The 20,352-nt window shown below is 39.6% G+C and overlaps 1 protein-coding gene across 5 annotated transcripts in view; it reads left to right on the top strand.

Moving 5' to 3' along the window:
- The window catches only part of actn1 (actinin, alpha 1), a 104,762-nt gene extending 91,497 nt beyond the window's left edge, over window positions 1–13,265 (top strand). For 2 of the 5 annotated variants that reach the window (XM_057860353.1, XM_057860352.1), the window contains exons 19-22: window positions 3,652–3,732; window positions 3,879–3,944; window positions 9,112–9,270; window positions 12,416–13,265. In XM_057860353.1, coding sequence (XP_057716336.1) covers window positions 3,652–3,732; window positions 3,879–3,944; window positions 9,112–9,270; window positions 12,416–12,574 — 465 coding nt within the window. In that variant the 3' untranslated portion in view covers window positions 12,575–13,265. The remainder of the gene's footprint in view (window positions 1–3,651; window positions 3,733–3,878; window positions 3,945–9,111; window positions 9,271–12,415) is intronic. The other 3 variants (XM_057860356.1, XM_057860355.1, XM_057860354.1) reach the window with 2 other exon arrangements.
- Window positions 13,266–20,352: the final 7,087 nt, after the last annotated feature.

The raw sequence follows: 20,352 nt of genomic DNA, 5'->3' as shown, positions 1-20,352 counted from the left end.
GGAGTGACATCACATCTCACGTTTTCTCATGGGAAAAAAGCGGGTCACGTGCATTACCATGCTGTATGCGCGCCGTCTGCCACATAGCCTGGCTAGTGGCTACCTATCAGGATGCTAACAGTAAAGGAGCCGGAGAGATACAACAAACGGCTGCTCACTGGAGATACAGCCATTACTTCACATATCCGTCCAGTAAAGATGACAAAAATATAAAATATCTCCGTGCGTTGCAAACTCTGCGCTGGCTCAGATGGACTGTCGACCGCTATATACTCGACATCCAATTCAACAAGGAAGCACCTGGAATTACAGCACAACGCGTCGCAAAAAAAACTCAAAACAAGATGACAGGTAACGACACAGCCAGCAACTAGCCTTTATAATATGTGTAATTATGTACATTTTATAGTTAGAGTTTATAATCGTAGGCGGAGTTTTACATTTGTGGGACTGCGGGGAGAAGCATGTTGAAGACTGAAACGAAAGTCAAAAGTTTGGACACACTTCATAATTTTTGCGTTTTATATATTTTCACTGCTGTTGCAAATTCTCACTGAAGACATCAAAACTATGAACGAACATGTGGAATGGCAAAAAAAGTGAAATAACTGAAAACAGGTTTTGTATTCTACATTCTTCAAAGTATCCACCTTTGAGGTGTCTCCAAACTTTTGGCCAATACTGTACAGTGGGGAGAACAAGTATTTGATACACTGCCAATGGGAAAACCCATTGGCAGTGTATCAAATACACACATCTTGATACTGTTCGAGTTCAATCAGCTGTTGAAGTTGTTGTTGTTAGCGTTTGAAAGCTTCATCCATCTTGCCTCCTCTGGTGTAGCTTTGGCTAAGCAAAGCAAAGGATAGTCTCAAGGTGTTAGTCACATGATCTGTTCGAAAAATGATTTTGACCCATTATGAAAACTACATTGTAGGATTTTTGTTCATTTCATAAATTTTTGTTGTTTTATTGCTTTACAACTTTTATAGACAACATTTTAATGGCTAGGGCTTTATTCCAAAGGGGAAGTTAAGAATTTTTTACATTGGGCTTCATCTTGGAGTTAGCGGGGATTTAATTAGTCGTTGGACTTTATTTAAACAAATTTTGTGCAGTTTGTCAGCTATTTGTTAGTTTCAAGGCTCCGGGATGGCTAAGCTAGGGCGAGTCAATGGTGGTTGAAATCAACTCCATGGACTAATTAAACCCCTGCTAACTCAAAGATCAAGCCTTGTGTGAAAAACTCAATTACACGTGATGAAATTTTTCTGTTATTTTTATGTTGAGGCAGCAAAAGGAGAAAAATTGGTAAAAAAGTAGCTAATAAGTTACTTTTAAAGTAACTTAGTTACTTTGATAATAAAGTAATTAGTAAAGTAACTAGATTACTTTTTTGAGGTGTAATCAGTAATCAGTAGTAACTTTTAGTTACTTTTTTAAGTATTCCGTGACAACACTGTCCATACATGACTACAGTAGTAGTAACACACAGACACTAAGGAAACTAACTGTAATCAGATTACCCTATTGGCCCGAATAAGACGATTGGCCTGATTATAAGACGACCCCTCTTTTTCAATACTCAAGTTTTAAAAAAGACTTTTTGAACACCAAATTAATTTTTATACAGAAAATAATTACAGTACATCTGAAACAAATTTTTATCACAATATATTAAGAGAAAAAGCATGTTATTTTGCCTCATTCAAATCTTAATATCTGAACATTTAAATATGTAAACTAAAGTGCAATCACATTCGTAAATGAATGGCTTCTGGTTTTTGAAATGTAAATAAACCAATCTATTGTGATAAAACAACAAAATTGCAATAACTGCATTAACCATAAGGCAGACATGTCCAAAGTCCGGCCCGGGGGCCAAATGCAGCCCATGGTCAAATTTCATCCGGCCCCCAGCCTCTGTCTTAAAATCAATAATGTCTGGCCCACACACACTTAATAAATTGGTCAGCAGTACTGCTAGCAGCATTTGAAGTAGCTTACACACTAAATTTACCCACTAAAAGGCAGCAGCACTCTAAGCAACATTACCCCGTGTAACCCTTCCAATTTTCTGAAATGGCGACAATCAACAAAAAAAAAAGAAAGTTGACTGTGACGGCTGACGCTTCAAGGATAGGTGGAAATTGGACTATTTTTTCACTAAACTACGCAACAACTGTGTCTGCCTCATTTGCAGAGACAGTCGCTGTTTTAAAGAGTTCAATGTGAGGCGATATTACCAAACAAGACACGCTGACATGTACTGTACGACAGAATTACAGGGAAGATACGCAGCGAGAAATTGAAGCAACTTGAAGCTAGTTTAATTTCACAGCAGCAGTATTTTGCAAGAGCCCGAGAGTCGAAAGAGAATGCCACAAAGGCTAGTTGCGAGATTGTTGAAATTATCAATTAAAAAAAATAATAAAGCAAATGTAACACACAGAATGGCTTGCTAAAATTTGCTAAATGTATTGTTGCAAGATCGGTCCCCCACATTTTTACCGCACCAAATCTGGGCCCCTTTGCAAAAAGTTTGGACACCCCTGCCATAAGGTGTTTGCTTTGACCTGGGGAGTCAAGTTCAGCATTCACTTCAATGATATCTGGCGCCATCTAGCGTTGTGAATGGGTATAATGTCTAGACTCCGAATATAAGACGACCCCACTTTTTCAGTCTTATTTCAATGCAAAAAACACTTGTCTTATATTCGGGCCAATACGGTACTAGTTTGGAAAAATGAATGCATTAGAATACTTGTTACTGAAAGAAAGTAATAAGATTACAGTAACGCGTTAAGTAATGAGTTCGTGACAACACTGTCATTAACCATAGTAAATACACTATCAAAAATTGCGTCAGTGACTACATTTTCAGATCTATGGCAACACTTTTATTACCTGATGTAGTTGATATTTACAGTATTTGACATCACAGTTACAAGGTCATAAACAGGTTTGCAAATCTATACTAATGCTAGCTTGTTTTCAGAAGTAGAAGCTAGCTGTTTAGCTAGCTGTTACTGCCGATCTAGAGGGCAAAATTATGGAAATACTGTAAGTCAACCAAGAAATAAATATTCTAAATATATGCATAACAGGGACACATTTGTATATGGATTATTTACATTTAGAAGGATGGGATTTGTCCTCTAATTCTGGAATGACCCAAATTCTGTCTAATCAACATTGGCCGAGCTGGTTTGAAATGATGATTATGTGATGTTGAATGTTGACGCCCGGGTCACAGAGACGTTGGAGAGCTTCCCTGTCACATTGCACATTAACACCTGAGAATGCCCTTTGTTTGCCTTTCTGCATGTGTGTGTACAGTATGTTTGCGTGTTTTAACTCAGTGGCAGCCATTGACGGCGATAGACGTCCGATCCATTTGAAGCGGGAGGGATCGGACGTCTATTGCCATAAGTGGTACTGAAACATGATCATTATGTGTGCGTGGACCCAGCAGATGCTAACTGACATGCAATTTCTTCTCTGTGTGCCACCTGCATGCCTTCCTTACCCACAATGCACGATATGGCCCTCACCTCCCCCTCAATCACCTTGCGCGCTGTTACCCCTCCCGCTCTGCGGCTGTTATGTGTCGCTGCATGGCCCCGATGCCCACCCCCACACACACGTCAGGACCACTCTGGCACGCTGGGGGCCGAGGAGTTCAAGGCCTGCCTGATCAGCCTGGGCTTCGATATCGCCAACGACGCACAGGTACTCTTTTAACTTCTCTCTCTTTTTTTGTTGTTGTTCTTTCCTCCCTACTTTTCCTCCCTTGGTCCTTCCTCTCTTCCGACGGTGTCCCTTTGCTTTCCTCTCTTTTTTTTTTCCATCCTGTTCGTCACTCATCCCTTTTTTAGAAGAGAACGGGGGTGATGGACGCCGACGACTTCAAGTCCTGCCTTATCTCCGTCGGTTACAACCTGGTAAAATCTTTCTTTTGGGTGGCTTTGTTTGAAACTGCGAGGTAACCTTTTTTGCACCACAAAACGGTTAAATGTACAGTGGGGCAAATAAGTATTTAGTCAACCAGTAATTGTGCAAGTTCTCCCACTTGGAAAATATTAGAGAGGCCTGTAACTGTCAACATGGGTAAACCTCAACCATGAGAGACAGAATGTGGAAAAAAAAACAGAAAATCACATTGCTTAATTTTTAAAGAATTTATTTGCAAATCATGGTGGAAAATTAGTATTTGGTCAATACCAAAAGTTCATCTCAATACTTTGTTATGTACCCTTTGTTGGCAATAATGGAGGCCAAACGTTTTCTGTAGCTCTTTACAAGCTTTTCACACACTGTTGCTGGTATTTTGGTCCATTCCTACATGCAGATCTCCTCTAGAGCAGTGATGTTTTGGGGCTGTCGTTGGGCAACACGGACTTTCAACTCCCTCCACAAACTTTCTATTGGGTTGAGATCTGGAGACTGACTAGGCCACTCCAGGACCTTGAAATGCTTCTTACGAAGCCACTCCTTTGTTGCCCTGTCCGTGTGTTTGGGATGATTGTCATGCTGAAAGACCCAGCCACGTCTCATCTTCAATGCCCTCGCTGATGGAAGGAGATTTTCACTCAAAATCTCTCTGTACATGGCCCCATTCATTCTTTCCTTTACACAGATCAGTCGTCCTGGTCCCTTTGCAGAAAAACAGCCCCAAAAGCATGATGTTTCCACCCCCATGTGGGTATGTTGTTCTTTGGATGCAATTCAGTATTCTTTCTCCTCCAAACACGAGAACCTGTGTTTTTAACAAAAAGTTCTATTTGGTTTCATCTGACCATAACACATTCTCCCAGTCCTCTTAGGGATCATCCAAATGCTCTCTAGCGAACCGCAGACGGGCCTGGACATGTACTGGCTTTAGCAGGGGGATACGTCTGGCAGTGCAGGATTTGAGTCCCTGGCGGCGCATTGTGTTACTGATAGTAGCCTATGTTACTGTGGTCCCAACTCATTGTAGGTCATTCACTAGGTCCCCTACTGAATCCCAGAACCTTGTGGTTCTGGGATTTTTGCTCACTGTTCTTGTTATCATTTTGACGCCACGGGGTGAGATCTTGCATGGAGCCCCCGATCGAGAGAGATTATCAGTGGTCTTGTGTGTCTTTCATTTTCTAATAATTGCTCCCACAGTTGATTTCTTTACACCAAGCGTTTTACCTACTGCAGATTCAGTCTTCCCAGCCTGGTGCAGGTCTACAATTTGGTCTCTGGTGTCTTTCGACACCTCTTTGGTCTTGGCCACAGTGGAGTTTGGAGTGTGACTGACTGAGATTGTGGACAGGTGTCTTTTTTTCCGATAATGAGTTAAAACAGGTGTCATTAATACAGGTAACGTGTGGAGCTTCGTTAGAAGAAGTTAGACCTCCTTGACAGCCAGAAATCTTGCTTGTTTGTTGGTAACCAAATACTTATTTTAATTTATTAATTTGGAAATAAATTCTTTAGAAATCAAACAGTGTGATTTTCTGTTTCTTTTTCCACATTCTGTCTCTCATGGTTGAGATTTACCCAGTTGATAATTACAGGCCTCTGTAATCTTTTCAAGTAGGAGAACTTGCACAATTGGTGGTTGACTAAATACTTATTCGCCCCGCTGTAGGCATTAGTGCTTTATGACATGAAAATATATATCACCGAAACAACTTCCCATCATTAGCGTCATTTACTAAGCATAGACCTTTTTGCACTGACAGCAGTGCTGTCTACATAGATGAAAAACTCCCATACATCACAGTAGTACCACCTAATGACCTCTAGATGTCCCTATCCCCATGAAAAAGGTACCGTGATTTACAGACTATAAGCCACTCATTTTTATCTCTCAATTAGAATCCTGCTGTTTTTATAATGAAGTGGCTTATTTTATGTTATTTTTGGGGGGCAAACAGGCTTTGTTTATATTAAAAAAATTATTTTAATCCACTCTGTTCTCTCAGACAGGCTTTATGTTTATATAAAAAAATCATTTTAATTCACTCTGTTCTCTCAGAAATGCATTCTTAGCTTCATTTTAATGTTCCAAGAACTCTGTTTGTAAGCGAGGGCGAGCATTTTCCTTGTTAATATCAACTAGAATACCTGTGGTGCCACTACAGAAGAACAATTTAAGTTGACGGTTAGACATCTCGGCTGCCAAAAAACCTTGCCGACTGCTTCATCAGACTTCTTCAAAAACTGTTATAGATGAATACGGCGTCATCCGATGCCATGTACTGGCAATTTTTTTTTTTTTTTTTTAACTTTTAAAGGATGGTATCTGCTGATTGCTACGACAAAATGATGTTAGCTAATGTGTTTTTGCTGTTTTCAAGCAGCACTTATAGGACTTTCCGATGTTGTTTGCTATTACAGAAGAGCATTTTAAAGCTTACTGTGGGTGTTTTGACTGATTTAAAGTGCCTGTGACACAAAAAACACATGTTTATTCATATTACACACCGTATTTTATGCTCCTGAATGAAGTGGACCACTTGGATGTGTGCAGAAGCGATCAATATAGTATTTATTCATTTTTTTAAAATCCCGTGCTACGAAAATGAGTGACTTCCGGCCACAGTTTCGGATTAAGGAAGAAGGCGGATGTGACGTTAACGAGTGACATCATTATCACTATACGCCCATACTGTTGTATGAGAAGTACTGCGGATTAATCTGATTTTGCGGATTAATTTGTTTATTTTTCGCATCATGCCAGCCCAATGTGCTGCAGGCTTTTGTTGCTACACCAGGGAGAGTGCTGTGAGCCTTTGGTTTTTTTTTTTAAAAAGATCCTGTTCACCATGAAGAATGGGCAAAGCAAGTATGACAATGGAGCGACCATTGGGCGGATGAGGAAGTGAGTAAGTTACGCGCTTTATATTATGTCAAATACTGGGATCAAGACACACATTTTTATAAATAGGTGGCTTGCATTTTGTGGGTGACAATGCTCCCTGCTCACTGAGAAGACGGAAGTTGCCGCCTCCGCCGGCTGACGACCACCAGCTTGTCGCACACCATGGCTGCCGGCCGATGAAGGCAGGGGCGCCGGTGCTCAGGCAGCCACGCGCTCTCTTCTCCCGCTCTTGATTGTGTCGAGACTTCCACCCCCCTCGGGGGGGGGGGGGCATATGAAACTGGTGGGGTTTGGTAGCCCCAACAGTGTAAGAACCACTGGTGTAGATACTTCCACCCCTCTCGGCCCGCTTCATGTGTCCACCAGCTTGGGCTCGGGCAGACAAGCGCTCCAACATCGGCCGGTTTGTCCACCGAGAATGTGCCATTTTTTGGCGTTCTTTCCCCAGCTGCATCCCCGGCGACGACCACACGGGGACGACGAGCTGAAACCTGCTCGCCGCCGGGGGCTGGCCGATCGGTGAAGGCTATCCCCCCGCCGCCGTATGTGACATGCGTCGAGGTAGTGTTGTGTGATTTTTCGTGTTAGAAAGTCGTGGAAGAGACTTGGAAAAGCTGCACGGTTCGGGTTAGCATGTAGCCTAGCTCTCACCCTCCTTTTGTTTACACTCTTTTCTCTGTTACCGAGTCCACGCGGGGAAATGACAAGAGCCGGACTAACTCCGGTGGCATAAAATACCGTTCGGGAGGTTTAAGAAGTCGGCATTTTTGACCAATATGCAGTAATTTAGCCCTGTCGTACTGAATAAATGCATTTTTTGTATTTCATATTCCATTTTGCACAAGACTGTTATTTGTCATGACTATACAATTTTTCTAGCAGTTGGGGAAAAATACTTGGATACAAAGAATATCCTGTAAAAATATTGAAGTAGAGAGATGAAAACAGTAGCCACGTTTACATGCTGACTTTTATTCATACCGATTCAAATCATTCCGGATGGAAATTTCACATCAGCTGTTTACATGTCACTTCATCTATTCCGATCCAGCGTTTACATGTGACTGCCTTTATTCCGAAAGGACGTTTGACAACTGCCGTCTGACATGCGCAGATTAATCAAAACAAAGCGTCACGTTGCACAACATGGAGATCGATCGTCAGATCAGCTGCTGTTTTAACTTTTCGAGTGGAAACAAAACTTCAGAATGATACGCCGTTCATTTAAAAAGTTGTGTGGGTGCGCTGTGCGTGTGCTTGGAAGCCATGTTGCAAGTGACGTTACTTACGTCACCGAGTGACGTCACCACGTTAGTACGGAGCATGCGCAGAAAGAACGCAACCAGACACCATTCCGCTTCCCTGTTTACATGATATAATTTTACTTCTAATCGGTTTGGGAAAAGGAATATTCCACCCCTGTGAATCGGAATGAAATTCCATTCGGTTTGGGCCTGTTCATTCCGAATGAGGTGTTTATATGGAACACATTTATTCGGTTTGAACAAATATTCCGATTGTAATTGGAATATTTGGCTCCATGTAAACGTGGCAAATGATGACATTTTACAGTCTGCTCTTGTCATAAGCCTCGTGTTTGTTGTCGTTCTGAATCTTCCTCCTCCTCCAAACATATATTGCTGGATGCCACAGGCTTCCTCTGGATCGACAATATCACTTGAAAGATCCACACTCGAACCAGAATCCCTGAAAAACGCTTCCTCCTCTTTTGAGCTCAATGATAAATCCGCTGAAATCACTTTTTTGCTGACATCATCACACAGATGGAGGCGCCAGAGCGCTATAATGACAGGAGGAGCTAAACGTCAGATTTAAAGACTCATTTCTGATCATCTGCGCTTTGCCAAAGTGTTGTATAAAGTCGAATCATCTCAAAATCGGATTTTAATTCCAATAAAAATGCTATATATAGATTTTTTTTTATTGTATCACAGGCACTTTAAAGAGGACTGATTGTTACAGTGTGCTACAACAAAGGTACTAGCTCTGTTAGCCGTTAGCACTGAGTAAATTTCATAAACTGTGCAATTATCAAAATGTATAAAAGTTTAAACAATTTCAGCGTCACAATTTAATGCTGAAAAGGAAGTAATTGTGCTTGTTCTTTCGGGGTGACCTGGTTTGGCCAGCACAGAACAGAGGGTATAGTAGTACAGTACCAGACAAACAAAGAATAGTGCTACTTCTATTGTACTTTTGGGTTAATCTGTACGTTTGTGTGCGCATGACAGGGTGAGAGCGAGTTTGCACGCATCATGAGCATCGTGGACCCCAACCGCATGGGTGTGGTCACCTTTCAGGCCTTTATCGACTTCATGTCGCGAGAAACTGCCGACACTGACACGGCCGACCAGGTCATGGCCTCTTTCAAGGTCCTGGCCGGAGACAAGGTAGAGTATTGGTATGGTTCACAGGGCTGCTATAATTAATCAACAGCTAATCGACAACTATTTTGATAGTCCATTAATCATTTAAAGACATTGTTGATGCAAAAATTGTTCAAATCCCACCCCTCATTTGAGCCTTTATTTTCATTCAATATATGTATATATATTGAATATATACTGTATATATTAGGGCTGTCAAACGATTAAAATTTTTAATCGAGTTAATCACAGCTTAAAAATTAATTAATCATAATTAATCTCAATTCAAACCATCTATAAAATATGCCATATTTTTCTGTAAATTATATTTGGAATGGAAAGATAAGACACAAGACGGATATATACATTCAACATACTGTACATAAGTACTGTATTTGTTCATTAAGACAAGAAATCAACAAGACGGCATTAACATTATTAACATTCTGTTAAAGAGATCCATGGATAGAAAGACTTGTAGTTCTTAAAAGATAAATGTTAGTACAAGTTATAGAAATTTTATATTAAAACCCCTCTTAATGTTTTCGTTTTACTAAAATTTTGAATCAAAAAATAAACTAGTAGCTCGCCATTGTTGATTTCAATAATTACACAATGCTCATGGTGCTGAAACCCATAAAATCAGTCGCACCCACGATCCAGCAGAGGGCGACAAAACACCAAAAAACACAAGTAACAAGTGGACATGACACTGTGCTGTCATTTTAATCTGTTTGGGCGGGGCATGTGCGTTAAATGCGTCAAATATTTTAACGTGATTAATTTAAAATATTAATTACCACCCGTTAATGCGATAATTTTCACACCCCTAATATATATAATATATATAAAATACAAGTATATGGCGGAAAACACTCAAGTGACTTGAAGTTCTGCTCTGAGACCCCCAATTTGGCCAAATTTCAAAATTGTCCGATATGCATGTGTGATACATCATTGGAAAGCTTAAAATCTCTATTTTCTGGAGGAAGAAAAATTTTGAACAGGAGGGCATTTAAAAAAAAAAAAAAAAAGAAAGAAAATTTAAAGAGCAAAACCCTAACTGGAGGTGAGAGCACGCGAGAGCAGAATTAAAGACGCCACGATTTTAAGAGGAGATTTTGAGATATTATCGCTTACTTACCTTGTTTCGATTGAAAAACTGCATGTAACATGTATTACTTAGTGTTAAGACACAGCTGTGAATGGCTACAGCTGGATTTTTGGTGGATTTTATGGGTGAAATATGGTAATATAACAAGGATCGCGACGCAGAAATCGCAGACATCAAGGAGTGGTCGAGATTTTCTTTTTCATATATTTACCCTTTTAAACTAACCCCCCCCCCCACACACAATTTTTCTTTGTTTAGATTGATTATTTATCATCTAATATATTGGAGAAAATGCAACAGTAACAAATTATACACAACTAGGCGATAGTTATGAGGAAGATATCCGTGACTTTTTTACAGACACCATTTTTTTCATTGTGATGTCATTTGTTTAAAAGTTTAACATATGCGACTGAATAATTTTTTTTAAGTCGTTTTTTTTTTTTTTTTTTTTAACGAAATATTAGACATCAATTAATGATTATAAGCTAAAAATGACATTTTGAATAAGAAATTCAATTAATTACCTTCGTTTTATGGCTGGGTTGAAACACAAGTGGTTGTGGGACGTCTGTAAACTGGGGTTTCCAGGGTAAAACGGACAAATTAAAAATAGTTCGGGGGCTTAATGCGCCATGAATCTGCTATGGCACCACATAGACATATTCTTCTATCAAACACAATGGTTGTTTTGGCTTAAAATACGGCAGTTTCTTTTAAAGAGGAGTGCAAGAGCAGAAACCACTTTTCAGTCTTAATTGTGTTTTCCACCATATATATATATATATATATGGCGGAAAACACAAACAAGACATATATATATACTGTATGGAGGAAAACACAAGACTGAAAAAGCCATTTCTGATATTTCTGATACCCCTCTTTAAAAGAAACTGCTGTATTTTAAGCCAAAAGTGTTGTGTTTGTGTTTGAATATAATATATGTCTATACAATATGCCTATATGCTGCCATAGCAGATTAATGGCGCTCAAAGCCTCCGAACTATTTTTAATTTGTCTGTTTTACCCTGAAAACCCCCGTTTACAGACGTCGCGCAACCGCTTTTGTTTCAACTTAGCCATAAAAAGAAGGTAAGTAATTATATATATTATTCAAAATGTCATTTTTAGCTTAGAATCATTAATTGATGTCTAATATTTAGCTTAAAAAAAAAAAAGATTTTAAAAAATTCACTCGCATATTTTAAACTTTTAAACAAATTAAGTAACATTGAAAAATTTGGCGTCTGTAAAACACTCATGATATCTACCTCATAACTATCGCTTAGTTGTATTTTTTTTTTGTTACTGTCGCATTTTCCTCGATATGTTAGATGATAAATAATTGATCCAAACAAAAAAAAATTGAAAAATAACATTTAAAAGGGTAACTACAGTACGTGAAAAAGAAAATCTCAACTGTTCCCTGTTGTCTGCGATTTCTGCATCGCGACCCTTGTTATATCACCATGTTTCACCCATAAAATACAAAAAAAAAAAAAAAACGGCTGCGGACATTCACAGCTGTGTCTTAACACTCGCTACATGCTACATGAAGTTTTGGGATCGAAACAAGGTAAGTACGCGATATCTCGTTAAAATTGTGGCGTCTTTAATTCTGCTCTCGCGTGCTCTTGCCTCCAGTTAGGGTTCTGCTGTTTAAAAAAACATTAAAAAAAAAAAAAAAAAGCCCTCCTGTTAAAATGTTTTCTTCCCCTAGAAAATTGAGATTTTAAGCTTTCCAATGATGTATCACACATGCATATCGGACAATTTTGAAATTTGGCCAAGTTGGGGGTCTCAGAGCGGAACTTCAATTCACCTGAGTGTTTTCTGCCACATTTAAAATATTTGTTTATCTTAATTTTTAATTGAAGAAAGGAAAAAGATGTATGTATGCAACAGTTAATAACCGATTTCAGTCTGAGCTGATGAGTACACCCATGGCAAAATACTCGGTGATTAACACACTACCAAAACAATTGCTTGTGGTAGCCCTAATGTGCATGAAAGTTTTTTTCTGTGCCTAAAAAAAATCAACATGACCCTATGCAGAATTACATTTTGGAGGACGAGCTGCGGCGGGAGTTGCCCCCCGACCAGGCGGAGTACTGCATAGCCCGCATGGCCCCGTACACAGGCCCTGACGCTGTGCCCGGGGCTCTCGACTACATGTCCTTCTCTACTGCCCTCTATGGCGAGAGCGACCTTTGAAGCCCCTACCCCGCCCGCTTTTTTTGTACGTCTCTGGCCTTATCTTCCATTTTCCTCCTCATTATTTCCCCTATTCCTTGGCTTCCCCCCCTCAACCCAACGGCAAGCCGTTTACACAGAGAGAAACACATTTTTATTTTCTTGTCATTGTCTTCGTCATTCATAAATAAATAAAGTTAACATATTTTATGATACTGAACAAAAAAAAGGTATTTTTCTTCACCTGGTTGAGAGTGAGAGATGGAAATTGTAATAAAGAATCTTTGCTTTTATGTTCTCTGATTATTTTTTTCAACTGATGTTTCGATGATAGTCAGCGGCCACATCTGTCAAACAGAAAAAGCATAAAGTGCTAAAATGTATGCATTAAAGGAGCCATATCTGAGAAATGCACTAGATTATTCATTAAATGGCCCTAATATTAAAATCGACATTAAGAATTTTTTGGGGGAAAATGCATTTAAAACAGTTCTCAATCGTAAAGTTGAGATGTTCCCATTTTAAACCACAGATAGAAAGACTTGAAGTTCTTAAAAGATAAACGTTATTATGAGTTAAAATTAGGGTTATTCCGATCATGTTTTTTTGCTCCCGATCCGATCCCGATCGTTTTAGTTTGAGTATCTGCCGATCCCTGATATTTCCTTATCCGATTGCTTTTTTTTTTTTTTTTTTTTTGCTCCCGATTCAATTCCAATCATTCCCGTTAATTTTTCCCAATCATATACATTTTGGCAATGCATTAAGAAAAAAATGAATAAAACTCGGACAAATATATACATTCAACATACAGTACATAAGTACTGTATTTGTTTATTATGACAATAAATCCTCAAGATGGCATTTACATGATTAACATTCTTTCTGTGAAAGGGATCCACGGATAGAAAGACTTGTAAAATTTTTAAAGGATAATGTGACTTTGTATATTGTGACTAAATATTGCCATCTAGTGGATTTTTATGAGCTTTCAGTAAATGATACTGCAGCCATTTAACTTTAGCCCAAATGCATGTTGGGAAGTGCAACCATGACTGTGCGTAATGGTACCAATTGATATATCTTCTCAACGTTGGGAAATATAATAGGGTGTTAAGAAAAAGATCAACTACCACCTTTCTTCCCCACATTGCTTCCCACAATATTTCTAATTGCCAACAGAGGGATTGTAAGACTTTAGCCAATTAAAAAATGGCTTCAAAGGCTGTCAAAATTTTCTCTACTCAATTCACGTTGCCTTTTAGCTCTATGAATACATAATACGGAGCTATTATAGATTGAATGCTACAATGCGTGAGTGGGTAATGCAGCGCATGCGTTAATTGCGTTAAATATTTTAATGTTATTACCGCCGTTGATGCGATAAATTTGACAGCCCTACTTTAAGCCAAAACTAAAGACACTGGATGACTGTAAGACATTTTGTCTGTAACGTTAATTACAATTAGAAAACGATTTAATTTAAAAAATTAAAAAAAAAAAAACATATGTATTAAAAAAGGCATGTCCGATACTTTTTTGCCTATTCCGATACTTTGAAAATGACGTGATCTGACCCGATTGATCGGGATGCCGATCGATCGGGACATCTTTAGTTAAAATAATTTGATATTGAAACCCCTCTTAAAGTTTTCGTTTCTATACAATTTTTAAAACTAATTGGTCGCCATTGCTGTTGACGTCGCAGGGCGGTGACGTCACACGGTTACACTGACGGGCTTCCAGAGTATGACTCTAGCGACATAAACATATTATCTGTTCAACCCTTTCAAGTTGAACCCGAGAGGAACATGAACTCATTCACTCCCAGCCATTTTCACCGGAGCAAGGCCCTTCGCTCCCGGCCGTTTTACTGGATTTTGACTGATTTTGCAAGGCCCGCAGAAAATTCTGTTCTATTGCTATATAAACATGGAAGCCATCGAAAGATTAGACTCTCTTCTTTCAGCAGAAAAAAAGGTAGTTCATATCTTTTTCCATTCTTTAGAAATTAGCATTAGAAAATAGCTTAGTTTGAGCAATTTTCCAATTTCTGATGAAAAAACAGAAATTGAGCTTTTAGTGAAAGCATACATTTCAAACATAACTTTGACTTTAACACAGCTATTTTTCGCTTATGTGACATCCCAAACATCTGAATAATGTTTTCCTTCTACAAAATAACATCAACAACAAGACAAGTAGAGCTTTTGATAGCAAAGTAACAATTTATTTACACATAACTGAACTATTGAACTGTTGAACTATTTGCACACATAACAACGGGGAAGGCTCTCGGCTGCTCCCGGTTGAATGAGGTGGCTCGGAGTAATCTGATTAGTCCGGATCAAAATCGGTCTCACTTTTTTCATCATCTTCATGGTTGGTTTCAACCTCGGGCTAAGGAGTCACGCAACGTGAGCGCCGCAGAACGCGTGTGGAACCTGACGCTGTTGTGGACGTCACCGTCTATCTCATCAAGATAGATTTTTTTGAATCCTTCTTTGACTGTGGTTTCATTTTATTTTCAAAACACTCCTCCAGTGTCGTTTGCCTTTTTTTTCCGATCGTTCTCCACATTTTCTCATTCTCATGCGTCTTCACAAGACTTCCGTTTCCTGACTATTTTTCTTCACTTCCTTTCTTGGCCCGAGATGATTTCTTACCAAATGCGCTACTGACCTCTAGTGGCCAGTTTTAGTGCTTTAAAATGGATTTTGAGCTTTGTGCATTGTATCTTAGATACATCCGAACCTATAGATGCCTCTTGTCAAAAAAAAAAAAAAAAAACTCGCAAAAGACGTATAAATACGTTTTTGGGACACTGAAGCAGTTAAAAAACTCATTTGCTCCCCAAAACGTATAAATACGTTTTGGGGAGCAAATGAGTTAATGAGCATGACGGCACTGTCGATATTTTGCAAAACGAGCAGCAAAAGCAAAATGAACAGGAAAGACTGGATGAGACATGATGAGAGTAGGAAAAAAAAAACTTCTGCCAAAATGTGCGAAACGTTCTACAAGAGGCGAATTTGACACCCAAAGTACGACCGTGCGCTTTCAGTTATTTTATTTAGATGCATACAGACAGAACATACAAAAGATGCCTTAAGAAAATACTTAAACGTAGTATTATCAAATAAGGGTATTTTAAATATGTTACGTGAATAACGTGATCAACAATCTGATTTAAAGCAGCCACAAGAAAACACCATGCTTAAAAGTATGAGAGGGAAACACGCAAAAAGTATTTTGAGGCAATAAAAAGGTAATAAAAGACTCAATAACACAAATAGTAAGTACTCGCCGCTTACAGCCGATGAGCGCATGTGTTGGACGTCTCGCCACGTAGAAGGAATTGCAGAAGACAGTTGTCCTGCCCAAATGTCTTACGTCGGCGAAATGTCCGACAGGAGGCAATAATTTATTATAGCATAATTGATTCTTTATTTATGATAACACTAACAGGTTTAATTCTTTTTTTCAAGAGGTGCTGCATATATTTTTTTGCTTGTAAGATGTTTACGTTGAAAGTTTGCACTTAAATTACTTACCTATTGTGTTCAAAACACCAGGAAATAAGATAATTAAATTACTGCACTTTATTGTTGTCTGTCACTGGAGTTTTATTGTACTATCAATCCCATCCAACAAAATGACGGTCATATAGTAAGCCTTATTTTTTTTCTAAAATAAATAAATATAAATAAATAAAATAAAACATAGCATTGGTATGAAATTTTGTTGTTTAATTTTGCTATTAAAAAAATGTCTTTTTTATATTTTTAAAAGACTGTACGAACACACACAACAAATGTTTACTATCGTATCGTTTTCACTCTGTATCGAACCGTATCGTTCTTCAGTTCAATTCAATTCAATTTTATTTGTATAGCCCTCAATCACAACAGAAGTCTCAAAGGGCTTTACAGAGGCAATATGATACACAATTAGAAATGAAGCAACAAAGATGAATAGATACAGTTCAAGTCCTGGGTATCCCCTATCCTTAAGACCCTCCATGCCGGCAAGGAAAAACTGCAGAGTCAATTGGGAGAAAAATGAGAAACCTTGGGGAGTACCACAGTCAGGAGAGATCCACTCCCAGGACGGATAGACAGGAACCCCAGAACTGCTAATGGGAATTAGCAAGCGAAGTTATAGTCCGTAAAAATACAGTGGAGTAAAGGAGCAAGAAGAGGTCCCTCTAGTCAGATGAGACGGGGGTAGCAGCGAGGACGTCTATCCAGCCAGGGGTCCGGACAGTCAGGGGGCTGCAGCTGAAAAATAGCCCCTCCCCAGAGGGGAGGGGGGAAAGGGGACACCGGGTGACTAGTGATGAAAAGACTAGACAACTAGATATTAACATTGGAAAATAGAAATAAAGTAAGAGAAGTGGTAGGTAGAGTAAGAAAAGGAGATAGAACTCAGCGGCTGTACTGCCCCCAGCATTATAGCTTCTAGTGCAGCTTAGACTAAACTGTGAGTCTACTCCGACTTCAACTAGCCTAACCATAAGCTTTGTCGACTAGGAACGTTTTTAATCTAATCTTAAATGTGCAGACTGTCTCGGCTTCTTTAATACTAGCTGGAAGCTGATTCCATAAAACAGGGGCTTGGTGGCTAAAAGCTCTAGCTCCGACAGTACTTTTATAAACCCTGGGAACTACCAGTAGACCTGCATTCTGAGATCGGAGTGTTCTGTTGGGGCGGTATGGAACCAGAGCATCGGTGAGATAAGATGGCCCCAACCCATTAATGGTCTTAAATGTAAGAAGGAGTATTTTAAATTTAATTCTAAACTCGACTGGAAGCCAGTGAAGTGCCTAGAGCACAGGGGTGATGTGCTCTCTTCTATTGGTTCCTGTTAAAAGTCTTGCTGCTGCGTTTTGGACTAGCTGAAGACCTTTTAGAAAGCTTTTAGGACAAGCTGCAAGTAGGGAGTTACAGTAATCCAATCTCGATGTAACGAACGCGTGAATTCATTTTCTGCATCGCTTTTAGATAAAATATTTCTAATTTTGGCGATGTTGCGCAGGTGAAAGAAAGCCGTTCTACAAGTTTGTTTAATGTGTGCTTTAAACGATAAGTCAGGGTCAAATAAAACTCCTAGGTTTTTAACTGTGGCGCTGGAGGCTACACTTACATTGTCCAGAGTGACTATCTGGGCAGCTAAAGAGTCTCTCACACTTTTCGGGCCTATTATAAGGACTTCTGTCTTTTCAGGGTTAAGTAGAAGATAGTTAGTGCTCATCCAGGTATTTATATCTCGGACGCAGGCGCTTAGTTCTTAAACTATCAAATCGTATCGAATCGCTCGGCCTAAAAAATATTTATTGTTTTTTAATCGAATTGTAACCTGTGCATCTAAATACACATCGAATCGGCTTCATGCCGGAGATTCCGAACCCTAATAATAAAAAGTGGACCACAGGTCATAATTTGGACCTCTGTTAAAATTGAACACACCTGCTAGTTGGAAGAAACTTTGAACAAAGCCCAAGTGGCAATGTCGTTATGACTCCCTGAGCTGCAAAGGTTAAATGTTTATTTTTTATTTGAAAAGCATATCGTTTGCCCTGTGTCAGCAAACAAAATCAATCAACAAGCCATTTGGTTATAAAGCCGCACTGTTCAAAAGCAAAGAAGTAGCGATTTATAGTCTGGAAATTACGGTAAGTGTTGCGTCCAAAAATGCTTTGCACTGCTGCCAAGGTCGTGTTTTTCATCTTTGAAGAATACGGGAAAACATTTTCACAGCGCACATCAAGGGAGTTGTTCTCGGAGAATGCCCATGATGATAAAGAGGAGGAAGAGGGAGGACACAACCCCGGTTTCATCGGCCCGCTTTCCCTCTCGCACGCTTCTTTTTCTACCACCGTCGTCTAAAAATAGTCTGATGTTTGGCAGCTGAGGGGGAGTCCACGCGGAACAAATGCCCCCCGCGGCTCTTTCGCTTCACTCCGCACATGACGAGCCGGACGGAAACGTGCCCGCCGTGCCCACAACTCTGATGGAGGGTTGGGGGGGGGGGGGTACGCATCACTACAAATATGGTGTTAATTTGGCGAATGGCGTCCAGATGGATTGGACATCTATCGCCGTCAATGGCAGAGAAAAAGTTCAATTCATGGAATAACATTAAAGTGCCAGTGAGTCTGTGACACAAAAATGCATGTTTATTTCATATTACACGCGTTATTTCATGCTCCTGAATGAAAGCGATCGATATATTTATTCAGTTTTTTTAATCCCGCGCCATGAAAATGAGTGACTTCCGGCCAGAGTCTGGATTGACGAAGAAGGCGAATGTGATGTCAGTGGACTAATCATATTCACAAGCAGTGTTGTTAATTTTACTTTAAAAAAAGTAATTAATTACAGTTACAAATTACTTCTCCCAAAAAGTAATTGCGTTAGTAACTCAGTTACCTGAATGTAAGAGTAATTAGTTACTTGGAAAAGTAACTAGTGGTAATTTTTTTTTCCCTCAAAAAAAAAAACAACAACAAAAAACCAGGTCACGCAATGTGAAGTTTAAAGGGTTTGGAGGACAATTGGCCCTAGCCCAATTCTTTACCCTCCACTTAACTAGACACAAGGGTATTGCGATAACTAGATAGTAACCTTTGCTATGTGTGGAAGTCATTTCAAGTTGTGAAGCAACCGTTAAAGTTGTTAAAATTGCTCCCGTTATTTCATTAGTTCCCTTCTGTCTAGTTTAAACGTGTAAGTTTTAAAACTTTTTCATCATTTAAAGATAGATTTAAGTTAAGATTTTGCCGATTTAGGAGCATTTTAGATTAAAAAAAAAAAAATAGTTACTTAGGTTCGCTATGAAGGATCTCTACATCAGAACCTTCCTGAGAGGTCTACTGCTTTAAGATGGCGGCTGTTTACTAACGCATGTAGTCCTTAAAACATGTTGCCAATGCAGCTGTGTCTGTCATTTGCATCTAGTTCGATAATATGATATCTACCGTGTCATGTGGGCGTAGTTTGTCGGCAATGGCTACAGTCAGGTATTATTGGAGCCACCTAGCATCGCGGTTGCAACGGCGTCTTCCCCACTCCTGCTCTGCTCTCTCGTCTCCGTGAGTCCGTTTCTCTCAGACTTTTTTTTATACAACCAACTTAGTAACGCATAGTAACGCACGCCTTTCCCGCCTCAGTAACGGTAACGGCGTTGCCAAGATAAGAAAAGTAATTAATTAGATTACTCATTACTGAAAAAAATAACGCCGTTAGTAACGCCGTTATATTCTAACGCCGTTATTAACAACACTGTTCACAAGTGCGACAATCTAGAGCAGGGGTTTTCAACCCAGTCCTCAAGGCACACTGTGGGTCCTGGTTTTTGTTCCAGCCGATCCAGCAGAGACAGTTGAACCAATGAGGCTTCTGCTAAAACAAGCCACACCTGACTGCAATCAACTGATTGCACTTGTAAAACACCAGATTGGGGAAAAAGTGTTGTCATCTTGTTTGGTAAGAATGAAATCCTGCACCCACAGTGTGCCTTAGTGGAATAGGTTGGGGACCCCTGATCTAGAGAACATTGGACGGATGACGAAGTGAATAAGCGACGTGTTTTATATTATGTCAAATTCAAGGATTATGGCAAACGTTTTAATAAGGAGGTGGCTTGCATTTTGTGGGTGACAATGCTCCCTGTCCACTGAGAAGGTGGGCCGACGATTGGCGGGTTTTCACACACCACGGCCGATGAAGGCAGGCTCGGGCAGCCACGCGCTCTCTTCTCCGGCTATCGATTGTGTCAAGACTTCCACCCCCCTCGG

This window comes from Corythoichthys intestinalis, chromosome 15, assembly GCF_030265065.1.
Source record: "Corythoichthys intestinalis isolate RoL2023-P3 chromosome 15, ASM3026506v1, whole genome shotgun sequence".
In the NCBI taxonomy this organism is placed as follows: Eukaryota; Metazoa; Chordata; class Actinopteri; order Syngnathiformes; family Syngnathidae; genus Corythoichthys; species Corythoichthys intestinalis.
This window is presented reverse-complemented; position numbering and strand designations above follow the sequence as displayed.